The 22,653-nt window shown below is 42.0% G+C and overlaps 2 protein-coding genes across 3 annotated transcripts in view; one reads left to right on the top strand and one right to left on the bottom strand.

The window, feature by feature from the left end:
• LOC144991983 (uncharacterized) overlaps window positions 1–22,653 on the top strand; it is a 123,794-nt gene that overhangs the window by 57,790 nt on the left and 43,351 nt on the right. The gene's annotated exons all lie outside the window — the stretch shown is intronic.
• LOC101168764 (insulin receptor) overlaps window positions 1–22,653 on the bottom strand; it is a 90,108-nt gene that overhangs the window by 53,939 nt on the left and 13,516 nt on the right. For both annotated transcript variants that reach the window (XM_023954641.2, XM_023954639.2), the window contains exon 2: window positions 9,316–9,864. In XM_023954641.2, coding sequence (XP_023810409.1) covers window positions 9,316–9,864 — 549 coding nt within the window. The remainder of the gene's footprint in view (window positions 1–9,315; window positions 9,865–22,653) is intronic.

Raw genomic sequence — 22,653 nt, 5'->3', positions numbered from 1 at the left:
TATCCCAAACACCTTAAGGAGCTGCAACACGATGAAGAACCAGAGACTCCTACGTACAGTCAGGACCATCAATATTTGGACAGAGACACATTCTGTCTAATTTAGTTTCTGTACATTACCACAGTGAATTTGAAATAAAACAACTCAGATGCCATTAAGTGCAGACTTTCAGCTTTTATTCCAAGGGTTGAACAAAAAAATTGTATAAAAATGTGAAAAACGAAAGCATTTTTTAAACTCAATCCCTTCATTTCATGGGCTGGTAAGTAATTGGACAATTGACTTCCATGCTATTGGACGTCTGATCCAAACTGATCCAAATGTCTCTTTGAGAGGTTCAGGTTGCTGACCCATGGTCTAGCACATCCACGTGCATTCCAGGTTTGTATTGGAACATTATCATGAATAAAGTAAAATGTTTTGTTAAAAAAACAATGTTGTTGCATAATGAAAAAATAAGACACTTTATGTTCTTAATTTGTTATTTATTTATTGATTTTTCGTCCTCAAAAAGTATCGATAAGAATATCATTAAAATACCGGATCAATAAGCAGTGTCAATAAGAGTAGTATTACCGTTGAAACCTTAACGATACCCATCCCTTCCTTACGCCACACTCTAATTGGCCCCTGTCTGACCCCACGCAAATGCACGGGGGCACATGTGATGAATAAATCCGTAGGACATCCATAGGGCGTCTGCACAAAATAAGCCAACTCTGAATTGCTTCCCTAGCCTTCTGGCTCCATGTTTTTTCAAGCAGGAGCTGTAGCGACAAAGGGCTAGCTATCCCTCTGCCGGTAGCCTGAACCGCCCGCCGGTAGCGTGATCTGCATCCCGCTGTGGCGTAGAGGTGAATCGCATTTCTTCACATGGGTGTGCTCTGAAGCACATACCTTTACATTTAAATGCAAGTACTGACTGCGTCTATGCAGGACTTATTAAAGTTAAAAAAGGATGTTGCTAGGTATTTTCTCAGTAGAACCACATGTTCCTGTTTCTCTCAGCTCTGATGATTTTCTTACATTTTTCGATAGTAAAATCTCAAATATTAGACATAAGTTAAATCAAGTTATTCCTACTATCAGCCCAGAACAGGCTGAAGCGGTAGAAATGGAGGCATCCATAGAAACCTCTGTAACATTGGACTGCTTCACTGCTGTGGATCAAGCGGAAATAACATCAATTATTACGTCCTCCAAATCCTCAACGTGTCTGTTAGACCCAATTCCCACTAGACTTTCTAAAGAAACTTTTCCCCTAATCAATGATTCCATATTAACAATGATAAATGCCTCTCTGGAAACGGGTTACGTGCCACAGTCTTTTAAATATGCAGTTGTTAAACCTCTTCTGAAAAAGCCCAGTTTGGATCTTAGCATCTTGGCCAACTATAGACCGATATCAAACCTGCCCTTTATTTCTAAAATCCTAGAAAGAGTTGTAGTTAAGCAGCTTTACTGCCACCTACAGGACAACAGCCACTTTGAAGACTTTCAGTCGGGGTTTAGACCTCACCACAGTACGGAAACTGCACTAGTTAGAGTCTCTAATGACTTGTTATTGACCTCAGAAAAGGGACTACTTTCTATTCTGGTCCTGTTGGACCTCAGTGCAGCCTTTGACACTATCGACCACGGTATTTTACTCCATAGATTAGAGCAGGACATAGGGATCAGAGGATCTGCTCTCCAGTGGTTTAAATCCTATCTGTCTGATAGGTATCAGTTCGTTAATGTAAATGGCCATTCCTCTCAGTGCACTCGAGTCAACTATGGAGTCCCACAGGGCTCAGTCTTGGGACCGATCCTGTTTACGCTTTATATGCTACCCCTAGGAAACATAATCAGGAAACACAGCATTAATTTTCATTGTTATGCCGACGATACGCAGTTGTATTTATCCATGAAGCCTGACCAGAATGACAATATAGAGAAACTGAATGCCTGCATCAGTGACATCAAGACCTGGATGACAATCAATGACCTCCTCTTGAACCCAGAAAAAACTGAGGTCATTATACTTGGTCCTAAAAACCTCAGAGATGCTCTGTCTGCTCAGATAGTCTCCCTGGATGGTATAAGTATAGCCCCCAATTCCACAGTTAGAAACCTTGGGGTTTTATTTGACCAGGATTTATCATTTAAGGCTCACATATCTCAGGCGTGTAGAACTGCCTTTTTTCACCTGCGGAATATTGCTAAGATCAGAAATCTACTTTCTAAGAGTGATGCTGAAAAACTCATCCATGCATTTGTTACGTCGAGGCTGGATTACTGTAACTCCTTGTTAGCAGCGTGTCCTAAGAGTTCCTTAAGAAGTGTCCAGCTTGTTCAGAACGCAGCAGCTAGATTGTTAGCTGGAACTAGCAGAAGAGATCACATCACTCCTGTGTTAGTTTCACTTCACTGGATCCCAGTTGATTCTAGAATCAAGTTCAAGATCCTCCTGTTAACCTATAAGGCCTTACATGGAATGGCCCCGTCCTATATTAAGGACCTCATAGTCCCTTACCATCCAATCAGAACACTTCACTCACTAAATGCAGGACTGCTTGTGGTTCCTAGAATCAGTAAAAGTACGGTTGGAGGTAGAGCGTTTAGCCACCAAGCCCCTGTTTTATGGAATAAACTCCCAGTTCATATAAGAGAGGCCGACTCAGTTTCTACATTCAAAGCTAGACTGAAAACATTCCTCTTTGGAGAGGATTATTGTCAGACTAGTTAGTATTCAGAGATTATTTAACTTAATGTTAGTTTGTTTAAATTAAACTTGATAACTATTTCTTTTAAAAGGCTGCTAGAAGTTGAAGCTGGTGCTCTGGGGTTCTGTCCTCTTTTCTCTTCTACTTCTACCCTTCCTCTCCTCTATTCTTGATCATCATTTATCATTTAGTTCTCCATGCCTCTGTTTGGTGCAGTGATTCATGTATTGTCCCTCTTTTCCTCTCCCCTCCTGGGGAGTGGGAGTGCTTCCAGACTCCTGTTGGCTCATCCGTGCTCCAGTTCCTGACCGTTTACCTCGCCTTTGCTCCTGCTCCTACACCTGGCTGTGGATCCTGTCTCCGGCTCGACTCGCGCCTTTGACTGTCCCCACAACCACGGCTGGATGAAGCTCGTCTGCTGGACTTTATATATGTAGTTGTAGATTTAGATAAGTTAATTCTTCTCTATGAGTTCTGGTAAATCGCCTGTCCGTCCTGGGGGAGGATCCCTCCTTCATGTGGGCACCCCTGAGGTTTCTTCGTTTTTTCCGGAATCCGGTTTCTTTTGGGAGTTTCTCCTTATAGAGAAGGGGGGTCTAAGGGCAGGGATGCCAGTATAGCTTAGTCAGTTTGTTAGTTCATTTTAGTATTTTTCTATTGAACTCTTTGTATTCGTGATCCTTTTGATTTCATGTTTTACTTCGAAGCCCATCGAGACGACTGTTGTTGTGATTTTGGGCTATACAAATAAAATAAAATTGAATTGAATTGAATTATTTTCTGAGTGCTGGCAGCTACATGCTAACATAGATGACAGGTGCCTATTGATGGCGTCATTTAGCGTTAGTAACGTCCGAATTTGAAGACACCGTTTTTTTCCCCACATCTCTCCGCTTGGAGGGATACATTTGAAGATAGTTGTATTCGCAGAGAGGCACGCCACGCGTCCTGCTGTGTAACCCGGAACCGGAAAAAAAAAAAATAAATACATTTAGGGGTAGGGAGAAAGGCGCAGGGAAGGTATTTGGATTCAGCCTAATTGTCTCATTTCTTCATTTCTAACAGTAAAGCTGCACGCAAAAAGGGCACAAGGACCGCCTCCCATGACGTGAACAGCACTAACGGCTCCCTGTGCATCCGTAGGATTAGACAGTTTAGCCCGAGGATTTTCTATGTCCTGTCTATGCCCACCGACAGCTGTATCCACCCGTAAAAGCGGTTGTGTTTCAGGTTTTATGCTCCAGGTCCCATATAGAGGCTCTGATTGGTCAGAAATGCCAGAGTATTAATCTATAGGAGTCATGCAAATGTATTTACATTTACAAAACCCCAAAGGAAAAGTTTTAAAGAGTCCAGGAGCACTCTCATTTCTCGCATGAGGAAATTTCCCCCTAGTGTGGAAAATGGGCCGAAATACTGCAGAACTCTGAACAGTTTCAAGGCTTTACAGCCAAATGAATGAAAAGCACAAGTGAGAAGCATCAGTGTTTGTCTTTTTTAAGTCCACATTGACGGATACACTACGTTGCACTGGAACCAACTCAAACACAACCGCGGCCAGAAAGAGGAAGGCTGCCTGATGACGCATGTTAACTGACTGCCATGTCAGAGGAATCGCCGTTAGGACTGCAGCCATCTCACACCTTTATTTGTGATTCAAAAGGTATTTCTTCTCCGTGACTTTTTTCATGGGGAGGGGGTGTCGCCCTGAGCAGAGACTCTGTGTACTGAAACACAATTGGAGTATACAATAAAAAAAAGACATTGGCAAAGGCGAGGTGAACTTTAATCTGAAAGCTTTCTCTCTCTCCCCCTGGTTGTGTGTGGCTGTTTTTGTATTTTCATGAGTTGTGCAAGGAAAGAGCTGACTGGTGTGCGAGATTGAACACAATGTGCCAAGCCGCAAGAGCAGATAGGTCTATCTAAAGACAAGACTGGAACTATCGCATTCTCCATCTCCTTAATTTCCAGTACTCTTCTTTGGTTTAATCCCATTTATAGTTATCAGTCGTGTTTTTAAGAATCGCTTATTCAAATGTTGATTGAACACAATAAATCACAACCAAACCAGATCATACTTGCACAAAAACACACAGACAGTGATGAAAGCAACTGCTCTAATCTGACTGATCTAGGTCTCATCAGTTTCAGCCACTCATACGTGTTTCAGCCTTGTTTAAATTACTGTCTATTGTTTAAATTATTATTAGTGCCCCTAAAAACGTTTTTCACGTTTTCAGCCACAAACAGTGGCAGAAACTGCTGTAGTGTTCTCCTACAGTTCAATCCAAACATATTTTAGTAAAAAGTGCTGCTATGACAGTTACTGACATTCCCATTTGTCTGCACAGCAAAAGTGAAGCTTTTGTTTAAACAGATTAGTTTCCGCTTCATAATGCACACTTCAAAGCCTTACTGTTTTTCAAAAACATGTTGTGCTTTATAATCTGGAGTTTCTTATAAATGATAAATATAATAATACTGGTGGTACTCACTGAGGCCACATAGTTTTTGAGAGGTACACGCTGCACTGTCAAAATGTCTGGTTGGGTGTTTTGGTGACTATTCTAACGTGTAGCGATGTCCGGCCCTTTTGCTAACAGGGTTGGGAGTCAGCGCAGTTCCTTTTTTATATGTTGCAAACAAGGTTAGGAGTTACAGGTAATGTAAAAACGCTAACGTGGCTAATGTGTGGCGTGTTACAAACATGGTCTAGAATGACTGTGGCCGCAATAAATACATTCTGACTGGCTCATAAGACTTATCTCTAACTTTTTTTTGTCTCGCTTAATGGATATGGAGAAAAGGATATGACTTGAAATTCCAGGACCGGTAACATTCCTTCCCAAAAAAACTCCAACAACTTTTAAAGGTCCTATATCCTGCTTTTCTCAAGCCTTTCAGAGTGAACTATAACCATCTATATCAGTGCTCCCCAAACCTTTTAACGCCACAGACCGGTATGATGTCACACAAAACTTTCACGGCCCGGCGGATGACTATTGTAACTATTGTAACTATACTGCACTATGATGAAGGAGGCGTGACAAGACGAGTCCTGAGCTTTTATTTTGACACGCAGAACAAGTGACTTCTTTACTCACACTTGCATGTTCACACTCAAGTGCTCAGTGGTTTTCCTGCTTAAAGGGGCGGCTGTAAGATCAGAGGAATGCAGGCTCTCCCTTGGCTTTAACCTAAGGCAAGTGGAACCTTATAAAAACTTACAAAAACAAGGCCGCAGTTTCCACTCCCACATAAATTGTAATGCTGCGTCTAATGTTGCTACTACTCACTTCTGTGTGCATTCGTCCAAGTTTGGGAAATTTAGGTTTTCACTCACATACAGCCATGTAGTACAGTCATGCCATTTGTACACAAGACGTCGCCCTTAAATCTAAAGGCCCGTTCACACCGGGACGAATTTCGCCCCGCGATTTTCGCCGACGTTAAACGCCTCGTGACTAAACAAAGGGCACCAATGAGAGTGTGCACACCGACGCGAAAAAACGCCACGCGTCAAAGCGTCACTTTTTAAAAAACGCCTCGGGTTCGTTTTTTTGGTTCGACGTGCTGCGTCTAAATCTATTCGACCAATGAGAATGGCGCTTTTGCACACGTGTCTGGAGCTTCTGAAGTTACAGTAAAACACAACTTGGGGCCGCTCAAACACAAAACTGCCTTGCTGAGCACACATACCAGCGAAGAAGATAGACGCCGAGTAGCGTCTACACTGCCGCGAAGAAATAATAACGGACATTCTAAAATATCCCCGAACCAAGCACCAGTTGGAGCTACTGGTGTTTGAAATATTCATGTTTTCTTTTTATTATTCTGACAAGCGCGTAAATACTTGCTCTCTTCTTTTGAGTGAAAAGCGACTTTAAGAAGCGTAAAGTTGCGCAGCGCCACCTTGTGTACAGGAGTATTTCTGTTTACATTAAGCGCCATCTAATGTCAGGGAAGGAAATTGCATGTTCGCTCGGCTCATCGTCAGTGAAAATCGCCTGGGTGTGAACACAAAAAACGTGGCGAAAAACGCTGGCGAATAACGCCTGGCGAATATTCGTCCCGGTGTGTACGGGCCTTAAATGTCATATTTTCTTACCAACGTCTGTAAAACAGGGTTTGTGTTTCTGTGCATCATGCAGATGTTAATATGATCTAAACTATCTGTTTTGTGGCTGCTTTTGTTACCCGAATTCTCATGGACAGTTTTTTTCCCTTCCATTTTTCCCATAACCTTAAGTGTGAGTCCCTCCAAGACTTAAGATTCCTATAATTAAAGTTCCTTTGACTCCCCAGCTCTAGTCGGTCAATAATAAGGGGAACAGTCGGTCCATTGGCAGCTTCTGACAGATGCAGTCGTCCACATCACAAAAATCACAACACACATCAGATTGTGTTAAACCGGGTTTGCTGCTAAGGCTGAGTGTAACAGAATTCATCATTGGATTTAATTCCATTTCAAAAGATTATGAAAGAATAAAATACATTTATATTAAGATGATTTTTAAGAAAAAACTAAATTTCTATAATATCAAATGAAGTCATAAATGGAAGGGTTAACAGAAAATAGCGTTAATGTTACATGGAACGCTTGTTTTTTTATTATAATCAGAATACTTGGGAGCATTCACACAAACAGTGAGGTCAATAAGTATTTGATCAGCCTATTATTTAGCAAGTTCTCCCCTTAGAAAACATGGGGGGGTCTAAATGTTTCATCATAGCTGCATTTCCACAGAGAGAGACAGAATCTGAAGACACATCCAGAAATCACGTTGTACGATTTTTTTAAACAATTTATTTGAATATTACTGTGACAAACAAGTATTTGATAACTTGGGTTAAACAACTTTAATATTTGGTGCAGAAGCCTTTGTTAACAGTTCCAGAGGTCAAAGGGTTCCTGTAGTTCTTCACTAGGTTTCTACACACTGCAGCAGGGATTTTGGCCCACTCCTCCATACAGATCTTCTCTAGATCTGTCAGGGTTTGGGTTGTCGCTGAGCAACAGTTTCAGCTCCCTCCAAAGATTCTCTATTGGATTTAGTTCTGGATACTGGCTAGGCCGCTCCAGAACCTTGATCTGCTTCTTACGGAGCCCCTCCTTGGTTTTCTTGGCTGTGTGCTTCGGGTCATTTTCATGCTGACAGACCCACCACGACCTGTCTACAACGCTCTGACTGAGGTCAGGAGGTTTTTGCCCAATATCTCACAATCCAGAGCCCCTTCATCCTCTCCTTAATACAGTGCAGTCGTCAGAAAAACAGCCCCAGAGCATGATGCTTCCACCCCCGTGCTTCACTGTAGGTATGGTGTTCTTGGGATGATGCTCCCCCTTCTTCCTCCTCCAAACACGCCGAATGGAGTTAAGACCAAAAAGTTCTATTTTGGTCTCATCTGACCACAAGAGTTTCTCCATCGTTTCTCCAATGACCATCATCAAGATGGTCATTGGAGTTCAGACGGGCCTTGACATGGGCTGACTACAGCAGGGGAACCTTCTGTACGATACATGATTTTAAACCGGGACGTTTTCATGTATTAGGTATAGTAGCCGTGGAAACGGGGGTCCCAGCTCTCTTCAGGTCATTTACCAGCTCCTCCCGTGTCGTCCTGGGCTGATTCTTCACCTTCCTTAGCATCATGGATACCCCACCAGGTGAGATCTTGCGAGGGGCCCCAGTCCGAGGGACATTGACAGCCATCATTAGCCTCTACCATTTTCTGACAATTGCTCCAACAGTTGTTCTTTTCTCACCAAGCTGCTTGGCAATTGCCCCGTAGCCACTTCCAGCTTTGTGAAGGTCTACAATTTTGTCTCTTGTGTCTTTTGACAGCTCTTTGGTTTTGTCCATGTTGGTAGTTAGACTTCTGACTGATTGTGGGGGGGCACAGGTGCCTTTATGCAAGCTAACCACCTCAAACAGGTGCCACTCATTTAGAATCAGAGCAGAGTGGAGTTGGACTATTTCAAAGCAGAACAGCAGATCTTTGCTGCTCAGAAATCTATCTGATCATCAAGTGATCAAATAATTATTTGTCACAGTAATATACAAATAAATTGTTTTTAAAAAAATCGTACAACATGATTTCAGAATGTTTCTTCAGATTCTGTCTCTCACTGTGGAAATGCACCTATGATGAAAATTGTTTTCTAAGTGGGAGAACTTGCTAAATCACAGGGTGATCAAATACTGCTTGGGCGGTCGACCCATGATCGGAATATTGCAGGTTCGATTCCCGCCTTGCACGTCCATGTGTCGAAATGTCTCCATGGGCAAGACACTGAACCCCACTTTGCCTCTGGTGGGAGGTTGGCGCCTGTGTTCTGCAGCGGAGCCGCCACCTGTGTGTGAATGTAAGGCACCTTGGGCCTTGTAGGTAGAAAAGCGCTATATAAGTATACGCCATTTGCCATTCTCGTCATTATTACAATCCTCTCAAATGACTCCAGGCCACAAAACTGAAACTTTGGATTCTTGTTTAAGCATCTCATTTTCATTTTGTCATTGTTCACACTCCTGTATTCTTTTACCTGGCAAAAACCAATAGTTAAGACCATCTCTGTTGCTGAAAAGGAAGTGAAAAAACAAGCACTTACTTCTCTGACAGTGTTTCTGTGACCAGCATCTTGCTTTGTACTGTCCGTTGATGGTGGTCTGGGGACAGATGGTTCGACCCTCGGCGGTGCCAGGACACAGGTCCCCACACTCTCGCTCGTCTTTGTTGCCCACGATGAAGTTGTCCTCTACTGAATCCAAGATCTTAGACCAGTCTAAAGTGGACAGGTAACACAGGTCGGAGTTCTCCTCGATTCTCACAGAACCGCGGGTTATGTTCATGAGGCTGTAAAGGCCCATTTCCTTTAGGTCCCGCATCTCGAAAATCACAAGACCGTAGTTGAAGAACAGATTGTTGCCACGGATCACAGTCAGGTTGGGGAAGAGATCGCTGAGGGTCTCAAGGCCGTAGACTCTAAACAGCAGGACATAGTCCGTCACCACCTGCAGCTTTGGGAAGCTGAGGCCCCTGAAGTCCTCACTCCTGGTCTGAAACATGAGCAGAATCTTGAGGTGGCCCTCAATGACTGTGCAGTTCTCCAACAACTGGAAGTTGGTCACGTCGTTCCGGATGTGTATACTTGAGCAGACTGCAAAATAGACAGAAGAATGAGTTGTTACCCACTGTGAGAGTCCATAAACAACAAGTGTCATCTATCCAGAGCGGCAAATTCACCTAAATCTTCAATTGCAATCAGATCATTGTCTTCCTTTTATGACACTATATAATCCTCTGAACAGAAGTTAGCAGGTTCAGTTTTTGTCCTGTACACCAATTGTCAAAGTGTCCTTGGGCAAGAAACTGAACCCTACGTTGCTCCTGGTGGTTATAGGTTGGCTCCAGTGTTCAGCAGCCATCAGTGTGTAAATGTTTGCATGGATGAATGGGACTGTGACTGTAAAACACTTTGGACCTTCAAGGAAGGTAGTTAAGAGCAATACAAGTACACGCCATTTGCCATTTTTCAATGAAGTTTTGAACTTAAGAGAAAAGTGTAAAAATGTTAACGTCTGTCTGAGAAAAGTGTATGAAGTGTGCAGTGAGGGATTTTATAGCCTTAAAATATTTAGAATAATTGTTAAAAATAAAGATTACAACTGTGGATTTTGTCTATTGCCAGTTATTTTTAGAACACAACTTCCATAATCCATGAAGGACCACTGCACTCTGAATATTTGTTATCTGAAAATTTTTAAAGCTACTATTGACTGATGTTACTGCAGCAGGCATGAGAGGGTTAAAAGAAACGACGCCTCCAGGCAAAACGCTTCTCCAGGCTCATTCATACTCTTTAGCTGCATCAGTGACACACACAAGCACACACTTGAAATCACCACTGCATGAACACACACTAGAGGATTCATCAGTGAGTACTTCCTTAAGTGAGCATGTACATGAATCATTTCAGCAGCAAAATACAGAAACTTTTTTTTCCTTCTGATAAAACCATCTACTATGGACCAAATACAAATGTAACCAGTACTTTTCTTTTCATAGATTATATAAAATACATTCTAATTTTCTTTAAATATTAAAAGATGAACCACATTTAGCAGCCATGCCTATTAAATCACTGGAAAGTGTACATTTACACGAAAAATAAAACCAATGCTACGGTTGACTCAACTATCTGCAAACAACAACATTCCACACCTTGTGCCGTGGTCATGCCCTCTTTTTGTTGGATACAAACAGCCGCAAACATCAAAACAAAACTTCTGATGTACAAAAACAGGTGTGATTACAAGAGATACCGGCAACCCTACACCTCTGGTTGATCCAGCCTTATCTGCTGGGAACATCAAGCAGACCTGCAGGCTGCTCAGTCACCGTCAGCCTGCAGCACTAAGCGGGTCGCTATTGTGAAACACGATCAAAGAAAACACGGACTTACGCAACAACAGCAGAAATCAGTGAATCCGATCGAATCCAATGGTTCTGAATGAACAAATATGGACTATGAATTGTATCGTCAATCATATGAAATGAATCGTTACACCCCTATAGCTCAAAGTCAAAATGACTTCAAAAATGACGATACAAAGAAAACTTCTTTTAAAACGAGCATAAAAAGAAGGTAGCCTTTTCTTTCAAACCTTTTTTAAACTAAATATCCATCAGAAAAATGCCACAAGAACGTGTTAAAAACAGCACCACCACATCGGAATGAGTCTTTCAGTAGAATTCACAAAGTTTTTCTAATGTTAATAAAACAAACGAACTTGTACAAATAGCTTTAAAATATTACATCGTGAATATGCTACCTTTAATTTGACTATATGCAAAAAATATGAAGTTTTCTTTACCATCAAAACTTTTAATCACTGGACAAAAATATTTTAAGTGCAATAAACATAACCAGGCCTACAGAGTTAGATGTACAAGCGGTAGTGCAACCTTGAAAAAAAACCTAGACCTGAGGCTGAGAAAACTGTCAAACTGGGTTAAAAATCCTCAAAGTTCACTTCAGTTCATCCTTTTTCATAAAAAAAGTATTAAAAGGAATCAACTTGGTTTTTCCCGTAGATCAGTCTTTTACCGTCCAACAATCCAGATCAAACACTTGAATCCACTCTGATTTTTGTAATGAAAGGCCAGTGTTGAGTTGGCCAAGTCAATCAGCTTTTAACCATCATTTCCAGTACAAACTCTACAATTTGACGTTTCTTTTAGCTTTGCACACTCCCACTGAAGCCCTTCATCTCTCTGCAGACAAGAAGAAATTGTTATAGCATTTTTGACTGCAAGAGAAAATCTATGCAGCAAGAAAGCTTTCAGTAGAGTCCAAAAGAAACCCAAGAGTTGGTGATTTGGAGGGTTTATCATTGTGCATCTATAGGTACAAGGTGCAAACAGGAAGGTAAACTGACATATGAGTTTGTTGAAGTACTGGTTTGTTCACAGACGTCACAGGTATTCCATACTTTTATTATATATTATACACATCTTATTAGTATCCCCATTTCACACACAGCAGTTGGGAGAGCAAATTAACCCTTTAACACCTAAGCTTTAGCTCCAGTGTTGACATTTACTGGGTTAACTTACCTCTGTGACCATAAACTCTCTACATAGTGCACTATATAGGGCGTTCGCCATTTTGTAGTGCTGTCCAAATCTACAACTCCAAAATGGAATGCTGTAGAAATTTCCCAGAAGTGCATTGATGCTCACTAGATTGGCAAATATAGACCACAATGTATTACGTCTGAACAAGTTTTGCCAAAAGAATGTATTTAATTGTATGTTTTAATAAACCATCAATGTCTTTATCTTCAGAAGACGGCCGATTCATAAATGATCGTCGCAAAACGCTCATATCGAATAGATTTCATGAAATTGCTGACGTCATATTCGGCATTAAAAAAAGGGGTGAGCATGGTGTCTGAATTGCTTTTAAAATCCAGGGCACCACATAGTCCAACACTTTTTTAGTACTTAGGGAGTAGGGTGGGAAATGGGACACAGCCAGAGACTTTTGGTGATAAGTTAACAAGTCCTGTGCTAAAGTCCCACTTCCTGTTGAGAACCCGTAGGAACAAAGTTTGCGTGTTACTGGGCCATCAGGGAAACCGATGGAGGGCGCTGCCAAGAGCCGGTCCTGCAAACATCTTGGAGTTTGGGGGGGGGGGGGGGGGGGGGGGGTCTCTTGGGATATATGAGGAAGCGACGATGGGGGTGGGGGATTGCATTTTGATAGCTCTCCTGTCTGCTTCGGTCATAGCTGAAGAGGAACCAAGGCGGACAGAGTCAGAGCTGAAGGGGTTGATTGCGAACAAAGACAAGAAGAAGGGAGTAGAGGGAGGGGGGGGGGGGGGGGGGTCTGAGTCCAAATGGGAACCTACAGAACGGTTGGCGACCACATGCATGATTGGAGGACTGCTATTGACTACAGTTACATGCAAAGTCTGGCAATATAAAGACAACATTACAGAAAAAGTTACACAAAAAAGACGCAAGGGGTAATTGCATCTGCATCTATTGTCCAAAAGTGTTAACTCTAAAATGTAAGTGACTCATTTTAAATCCATATTTTTGTCTTTTTGACCCCCACCAAACTGTATGTGATGGTGGACATCCATTACAGTAGGTGGGGGGTCCAGGAACAATGACCATGACGCCTCCTTTGGCCCCTTTGTCACCAAGGACCACCCAAACGCAGACAGCCTTGTGTTCTCATGGGATCTCTAAATTACAAAAACAACCCAATCAAATCAGCCACTAATGAGCCGGGGGGGGGGGAGCGGCGCCCGGAACGCACTGTACCCCTCTGTCATACTGTAGACCTGCATATGTGAAATGTGGGCTACCCACCCGCCCTCCCTGCCTGCTTGACACTTAATTTGTCAGCAGGAATGACAAGAGGGGGGGGGGGGGGGGCATTTATGCAGGGGGGGGCGGGACAGACAAATGGAAAAAGTGTTTTCTACAACATCGACAGAGTGCAAAGGGTAGGCAAAACTCAAAAGTGACAGTTCTAATGTACCAATCGCAAAATATGTACATAAGTAGACAATGGCATCACTCATTTGTAAGGAAAATAAACTTGGGAGGTTGAAGGAAAATGGTGTAAATTTAACATTCCTCTCGATAACAGTAATAATATTTAGCTACAACCCTCAATAATTAAAAGGCTATTTAAAACATAAGAAAAAATTAATAACCTCCCTTTAAAAATGACCTGAGCATAAAAATGCCACTATGACGCAACAGCACGTAGCCACAGCTGCAAGCTCTGTGAACGTGAAGCTACAATTTCAGACAGATTCTTTCTTATTTTTAGAGTTGTGCTTCCTGCAGTGAATTTAATCTGCATCAACTAATGGTAGCTGGCAGCAGGAAAGTGAAATCAAGGCAGAAGTTTTGGATGGTGAGAGTGGAGCCCTCAACGGCCACAGAGCAGCGTGCCTCCGCCTTTTGCCGTTGCCGGGGGCAGCCGCATATTAGCTAAGCGTGAAACCAGACCTGACCAGCATGAAACCAGGTGGCAGCTAACTATGGCTGAGAAATTTCCTCTCTTTGGTAAGCTTAGGTGCATGTCATCCCTGATTATAGATTTGTCAACAGTTCAGATGCTGAACAAACCCTGGGAGAGCGGCCACGGAGCAGAGTGGACTGCCAGTGAAAAAAGAGTATTTGTTTGTTGCTTTGACTGGAAACTCCTGAGAAGGGAAGACAGCTTCCTCGTGTACCAACTGCAAATCTGTGGCTTCTGTGGAACAAAATGATGCTTTGGATTTGCATGAGAAGAATGTGGATTAACATATACCAATTCGCAGGTCTAAAACAAAAGCAATCGATAGATCAACCAGTGTAGCCCAAATATGTTAAATACTTTACAAATATGTTAAATACTTTTTAACATTTGTTCTTGCTTTTAAAAAAAAACAAGAGTAAGTCATAAAAATAGGATTTTCTTCTTTTTTGAATTGATTCCAGATGAAGGGAAAGCTGTCAGTGGGGAAAGGAGGGACAATGTGAGATAGCCAGCGGGTTGGAGCACCTGTTTCTCCATTGCCTCGGCTTCCCATTGAGGAGTGGGGCAAACGGAGACGGCCCGGCCTATTTATATACAACAGTGGCTCCTGTTACAGCTGTGGCAAAGAGCCAGTTTGTGGCAGATTGCAAAAGATAGAAAAGAGCAACATGCAGGCAGTTTGCTGCCAGACAACACTCCAAGAGAGAAAGCATGCCGAAAACACAACATGTTGCTGACGCTGGCGAGACTAAGTCAAAGGGGAAGGACGGCGTGACGAGCAGGAAATGGGTATAGAAGAGACAGCGTTTGTGTGTGAAAGTTTTGTCTTATTGTCATTTGTTTAATTTATAAAAATGTAATTTTAGTTCAGACAACTGGTTTGACCTTAAAACCAAAGCACTAAGGAGAGAAAAAGAAAAAAAATTGCAAATGCAACTTGAATTTAGCAACTCTGAGAAACAAACTAAAAACAGCATGTCAAAACTCTCAAAAGACCCGCTACTTTTTCCCCCTTAACCCCATTGGCAAACATTATGGGTGAAAAGCCTGGAGATAGATGAGAGGCAAAAAGAAATCCACAAATTTGTGGAATATGACCCAACTTAAAGGATGTGATAACGGATAGACGTGACACCACTCTTCCCAAGATGCATTGCAAATGAACAAAGATGGACAAAAAACACAAGTAAAGCTGGAGGATAGAAAACACTTGAGCATAATGTGAAATCTCAGTGAAAATGGATATATAAGGGGGAAAACTATGCAAGGATGTGCTGAACACTAAGGGCGTATTCGGAAAAGTCCGTTGGCCTGAACGATTCCGCTTAAATTGGTCTGGGTGCAGTCCTGAACCTAGCATTTGGTCTGTATTCAGTCTGCCATCATGCAGACTATTTTGTTTAAAACCAAAGACTGTAAACAAATCCACATGACTATGATCTTACAGTCATTGGCCAGGAATCACAACGGCGAGGCAAAGCAATAGGAGAAAGAATAATGGAAGTCCTCAGCTTTGTAATCCTTGATAGTCCACTGATTCAAACTTTATATTTCACTGAGCAGTTTTGAACGTCTGTATCAACATCCGGTACAACACTTCATACCTTGGTACGACAGAGGCATGCTGCAAGGCGGTTACGGAGGAAACGACGGCTAAGAATATACGCTGATGAGTGTTTATGATGTATAGATTGTTGGGAAACTGTGTGAGAAGCAATGTGTGTCACGATAAAAGTTGTTTTAATGAGCCTGCATGAATGTGATCTCATTTCAATCAGTTGCTGTGTTTCATTGTCATGGTTGATACCTTCCAACTCTATTTACATCCCATAATACACAGCTATGGTGGGCGTTAAGTCCAGTTGTTCCGCTCCGAACACGGAGCCTATTCAGACTGAGGAAACTTGGAGCGAACTAAAGCTCAGACTGATTGGAAACAAACAGAGACCAATGGAAAGACGGTTCCTGGTTTTGGGCCAGAGTCCCTTTGGGTGTATTCAGTAGGGCTGCAGCTATCGATTCTTTTTGTAATCGATTAATCTAGCACTTAATCGATCGATTAATCGAGTAATCGGATAAAACGATTTGTGTGTGTTTTTGAACAACCAAAACAAATAATGCATAACAAAAATGATGTGGTTGTAAAATGAACAAGCATTTGATTTTAAAGATCCGCTCTGGTGCAAATGTTACTTTTGGTGTTTTTAAGTTGGTCTTGAGAAGTGGCGGAGCTAGAACATTTTGTATGGGGGGGGGCAGAAGACTTTGAACGGGTGGCACAACACCAAAGTGGAAGGCCATTAAAAATAAAAGAATCAGAAAAACATATTTGATCATTATCATTGTTTATATTTCGTGTAAAAATAATGCTTTTGTTATTTTTGCAATGCTTAAAGAAGCCTCGCGGTCCGCCGAAAGGCGAGCTACCGCCTGTCCCAGCCCCTGCCTTTCGGCGCCCCCTCCGCGGCGACCAGCGCGGGCCGCGGAGGGGGCGCGGAGCGGCTGACACCGCCCCTCGCTTGCTGCCGGCGGCACGCGCGGGTATGCCAGCTCTATTTTGCAGTAGAGACACTGCACCTTGTTCTCTTCTTAAGTGTGTAATGATCCCACACTTTAGGCAATTTCTGCCGTTTATTTATAGATCTATTCTCCGCCATCGCGCCAACTAAATTCAAAAGGTCCGTGTGAATAAACGGTCCGTGTGACACAATCAAATCCCTGCGCCGCGCGTATAGTGCGCGTCATAGGAATTTAACGAGGCTTCGAGCCAGAGTTTTTGCCTCGAGGAATTTTTGTAATCGAGTAACTCGAGTAACTCGAGGAATCGTTTCAGCCCTAGTATTCAGAATGAAAATGTATTCTGCATTATAGGGGGAAACGTACTCTGATTCACTTTAAGCAAACCTAATACTCCAGTCTGAATACACCCTAAGGTTAAAACAAACAACAGACTGAGGGGTTATTATTGGGCACTACCGATATGAAAAGAGAACACACTGGGCGGGCCACAAGCTTCCTGCTCCGAGGTCTTGGCAATGAACAATTGACAATGAAATTGGGAAATTAGATTTCTGATGATAAATTAGCTTAATGGAAACAACATTATGAAAAAACTCGCTTTTATGGAAAAAAGGTTTTCGCTCTTGGAAGAAGCTGTTCTTGAGGCGTATCGATATTGACATATTTCTCTATCATCCACCTTAGAAGAACATAAACACTCACTTCAGCATAGCTGCTATGTCACCTTTATACAAATACTTTGAATGAAATATTTCACAGGGGTTGGTCTGAAGGCGTAAGTATGCGTGTGTGAACATTAGTTGAATTGTGTTCATGTTGACTTGTCTGTATGTGAACATTTTTAACCAACAGGTATGTTTATAACATTTGTGTGTGTGTATTACATCTGAACCTGACAGTAATTATTATAAATATCCATCAACTTGTTGCTCTATGCTGCATCATGGTCCCCCCCCCCCCCCCTCAATAATCACCCTCCTACCCCCCCCCCCTCTCTTTATTTCCTCCTTTTTTTTCCCCGTCCGGTCCAACACAAAAATGTTAATTGTAATTAGGATGAATAAAGTTTGGCCTTGATTACAAAAGGAGTTTATTCAAACATACCTCTGGTGTGTCAGAAGAGTCATAACTCATGTTGTAACAGTAAAATCTTTCAGCTCTGATCTGTTTGCTCAGCTATTGGACAGGACAAGTTAAAAAAAGACTGACATATTTCACAAAATGGAAACCTTTTTCAAATTAAATGAGTCAGATAGCGATAACAATGCGCTTCTTGGTAGGAAGTGGCGGCCTTGGAGACTGCACAGCGGGCGCCACAGAAGGTCCCACAGCGTCACACAGCTCATTTGAAGTTGAGCGTGTCTTGTGGAATTGTTGGATCCACAGCTCTTCTGGTAAATCACCAACCACCATTTCCCAAAATGGCTTCATCCACAGCCGCTCTTACGTGTAAGGAGCTTGCTGCTCCACGGCCTGAAGAAGACGCTGATGTCTCCTTTGATAGATGAAGAGACTAGTGCCGTGGCAGAAATTTGAATCTATCTGCTGTAAATCAAAGTATTGGTCACATCCGTCACCATGTTTGTGACTGATTTATCACCTGAGTTGTGTTGTTTATTCGCATAATTAAGGATTTAATGTAGGCCCGCACAATATATCACAAATTTATCGTTATCGCAACATCAAGCTGTGCAATACCCATTTCGCAAAAGACTGCGAAAATTGCAATAAATGGTTACAATAAATGTGCTGAAACAATCATATGGCAGTTTGAAGTATTTAACCAATCAAATCAATCCATTTATGCATTTGACCAATTGGATGGATCCCTTTGAAGTTGTTGACTAATTGGATGGATCCCTTTGAAGTTGTTGACTAATTGGATGGAGCACTTTTGTGTTAGATGTTCGCCTCTCATTTGGAGTATAATTTCTAAACTGTTGCAATGAAATGGAAATTGTGTTTTTGGTTGCTATTTGTTCATATACCACAAGTTATCGTCATCGCAATATTGATTACTAATATCACGAGTTTTCCTCATATCGTGCAGCCATAGTATAATGGAAACAATGTTATGCATAATTGTGTTTTTTCAACATTTCTAGCATTCTGATAACCTTTTGCGCGTACGTGTGATGGAAACGCAGCAATTGCCTCAAGTGAGCAGCATGGAACAGCATGGTTGCTCCAGGCGGACTGATCCGCTTCCGTCATTGGTCAGCTTCTGAAATGTGTGACACTGAACCAGAGGGGAAGTGAAATACAAGGCAGAATGAAAGCAACCTCAATACATCTGCGGCTGGAGATCAGCACATCATCACAGCGATAAAGAACTTCAGGCCTTAAAATGAAACGGCTAAAACTCTCTTGCTCTACTCGACTTCACACCACACAGCTCCAGCTGCAGAGCCAAGGCCGAGCCAACACCGACCCACAAACCAGAGCGCTGCAAGAGGCTGGAGGAGCCCCCCAAATAGCTTTTTTATTCCTCCTTTCTCACAAGTAGCCCGTCGGCTTTTGAGATCAAAGTTGCTACGATTCCCAGCTCCAAACTCTGGTAAGAAGCGCTTTAGTTTAGGCCGTAGTCACTCAGCATTTTGACGCGATTAGCTGAAAAACTCAATATTTGATGCAGAAGAGAGAAATATGAACAAAACAGGATTTAATTTTGTAGGTCATGAAATAAAACGGAATTTTTTGTTTCTCCATCCACAGAAGGGCCCAGAGATGCTGGACATATTAGACCAGGGGTGTCAAACTCATGTTGGTTCAGGGGCCACATTCAACGCGTCTGATCTCAAGTGGGCCGGACCAGTAGCGTAAAGGCAAACAGCTTTATTCTTGTTTTTTTACCCAATTGGAAAACATGCCTCAACCAACATGGTAGCCTAATCATTTCTTATTACACATTCATTCACAGAGGCCAATGGATCTTAAATAAAATTAATTTCACTATAAAAAATGTTTTTTATTCAACTTTATACAGACTGAATATATTAAATCTGACACTGAAGCAATCCTGATAATAAATTCAAGAGGGGCTACAGATAAAAATGAAACATCTTCCTAAAATGTAAACGTCCAAACGATGACAAAATTACACTAAATTAAACTTGCAAACATTTGTGAACATAAGAGTTTGGAGTTAACCTCCTTTCTCTCCTGAAAATTCACCCGTCCATTGATATCAGGATTCAGATCCTGTGCAGAAACACATTTACTGTCATTCAAGTGTGCAAAACACAAGAAATGTCCATTATTATTATCATTCATTATTATAAGAATCTTTTCCTGGTTTCTGCCTGAATTTTGTGGCAACACCTGCCTTCTTCCTGACCTTTGATGGAGCGCCATCAGTGACCAAAATTACTTCATGTGACCAGTTCACTTCAACATCGTCCAGCACAGTAACTACAGAGCTGACTATGTCATCAGCTGTTGTTGTGTCCATCAGCTCAAGAAACTCCACTGTGACGGTCTATTCATCACCTCTAATAAATATGCACAGCTGTACATATCTGTGATGTTGGTGTTTTCATCAATAGTGACTGAAAATACAATAAATGACTGGATTCCTTCATATGGCTGCCCATGTTTCCTCAGAGATGTTGGATCTGATCGTAATTCTTGACAGACTCGTGTTTAAGGTCGACTGCTTTTTGGGAACAAGACTTCTGCAGCCTTCAGCATTTTTCAATAAGTTCACCATCAGAAAATGGTTTGGATGTTTGCTCCAACTTGTTTGCAATAAGGTAGCTTGCTGTCACTGCTCCATCACTGACGTCACGGCTGCAATAAATCCAGATGTTATTTATCGGTCCAGCTAATAGTTGCTAAATCTTTTTTTTCTTAACTGCAAATGGTGAAACTTTTCTTTGTGGAGAGTCTCATAGTGGTGCTGAATGTTATATTCTTGGATAACCTGTTGATGACATACCAAGCATGCAGGTTTGCATTCAGCTCCGTGAACAAAAAAAAAACGCTTTCCATATTCCTGGAAAGCTCAGGACTTTACTTTTTTCTTTTTGACAACATTTTGGTCATTAGGGAGTCACTACTGATCATCCTTCAGTGGCGAGGCTCACAGGGAACCAAACTACTGCCTACCCAGACACAAAGCTGTTAGGTTTCGTTTTTGGCACATGCAGAGTAATGTTGTTTCACCTGTTAAGCTTTTCCTTTGCTCCCCCTAGTGGTGGAATTGCGCATTTCGGTTATTTCTTTAAAAAATCGTAACTCACCACAGGAATGGACTAGAAACTTGCTTTCTTTTTAAAACATCCTTATGATTTTTACTCTTCATGTGTGGGCCGGACTTAACCACCTGGCGGGCCGGACACCCCTGTATTAGGCCAACATCTCTTGTTAACTGCTGTAAAAATGCAAAAAAAAAAACTTTCTCCCTTCCTAAATTCCTCCTTTCCTTTACCTTTTACACTATCCTGAAACAAAGCAGAACAAGCTCCAAAACCTGTAACAAAATCAAAAGTTCCTTCTTTGACAAGATTCCAAAGTGTTCCGTGTACGTGACCAATGAAGACTTGTGATTTCTTCATGAACATAAAGCCCATCTCATGCACCATTTTTACAGAAAACCTCCTCAGACATTCCCTGATGTTCCATTCCTGCTCTGCTCCTCTATTTTTCTACTTTGTACGTCTGCAAGGTATTACTTAGAAGGCCTCCTGACGTCACGTTAACGTCCAAAACACCCCGGGCTAACAAATCATTCACTTATGTCTGACAGAAAGTCCCTAGAGCGGGAGGTCTGCGGCCACAGTGGTATTGTAAAATTACTTCAATTTATTTTGTTGTCATTTAACAAGACGGAATAATTTAATCTAGAACTCTTTTAACTCTAATGGAATTAGGATTGCTTCATGTGGGCTCATAAACTGCACACAAGCGCCTCAGCACCATGTCCCTTGTCACAACCCTTGAAACGATTCTTTTGTTTTTATTCTCTATGCCGCCATTTTCCTGCTTTTCTCAAAGAGGCGTGAAACCTAATTGCTGGTTAAAAATCATATAAGCATCATCAGGTTTTCAGTAACCACAGGCGAAGGAAAAATCCGGTTTTACCAATAAAACGTTCCGCAATAGTGTTTAAATTAAGTTTAGCACTTATCTTCTCAGGATTAAATGGCACCTTTTTTGAAACAAACTTGTCCGTTAAAAAAAAGAGTTTTTAGAATCAAGTTTTACAAAAACACAAAGGTTTCCTCTTAAAAGCAGTTTGGTTTAATTTATGCTTTATTTTAGGAAAATGTTAAGAATCTTTTCCGGGAGAAAATGAAAAGACTGTTTACTGATGAGCCCCTCCTTTCTCGAGTCACGGCCAAATCCTCTGTGGTCTTGAGATCACGATGAGCGACGTTTTGACCAGACGGAGCAGAGAACAGCTGGGGGAGGCCTCGCTTTAGTCGACATACAGATCGTCAGCAAAGGTATTTACAGGGCTCCAGACTGCGACCAATTGGTCGCATTTTGCGACCAAAATTTGAGAGTGTGCGACTAAATTTTACATCCAGTCGCACATGTGCGACCAGTAAATTTGCCTCCCCCATCCTCCGTATTTTTAATACATCAAACGTAGAAGGGGCACGTCAATGATCAATGAAATAATCAATGAGACGCGAGCCCACACGCACGCAGGCAGACACACACACTCGTGCACATATTCATGAAACGGAGCACACTCTCGCGTGATGCCTGTGTGTGAGGCGGCCACTGCGTGTGAGAAGAATAGGGAAAGTCACTGTGAGTGGCTAAAATGCGTGGAGGGGGAGGGGCCTAGAGATAATCGAGTGCGCGTAAACATCTGTGGGAAGGAAACAGAGAAAAATATCACAACCTGATATGTGCGTCTGAACTATGGGT

This window comes from Oryzias latipes, chromosome 4 (genome assembly GCF_053564925.1).
Source record: "Oryzias latipes strain Hd-rR chromosome 4, Olatipes_Hd-rR_3.1".
Lineage (NCBI taxonomy): Eukaryota > Metazoa > Chordata > Actinopteri > Beloniformes > Adrianichthyidae > Oryzias > Oryzias latipes.
The sequence above is the reverse complement of the archived record's forward strand: the minus strand, read 5'-3'. Positions and strand labels throughout refer to the sequence as shown.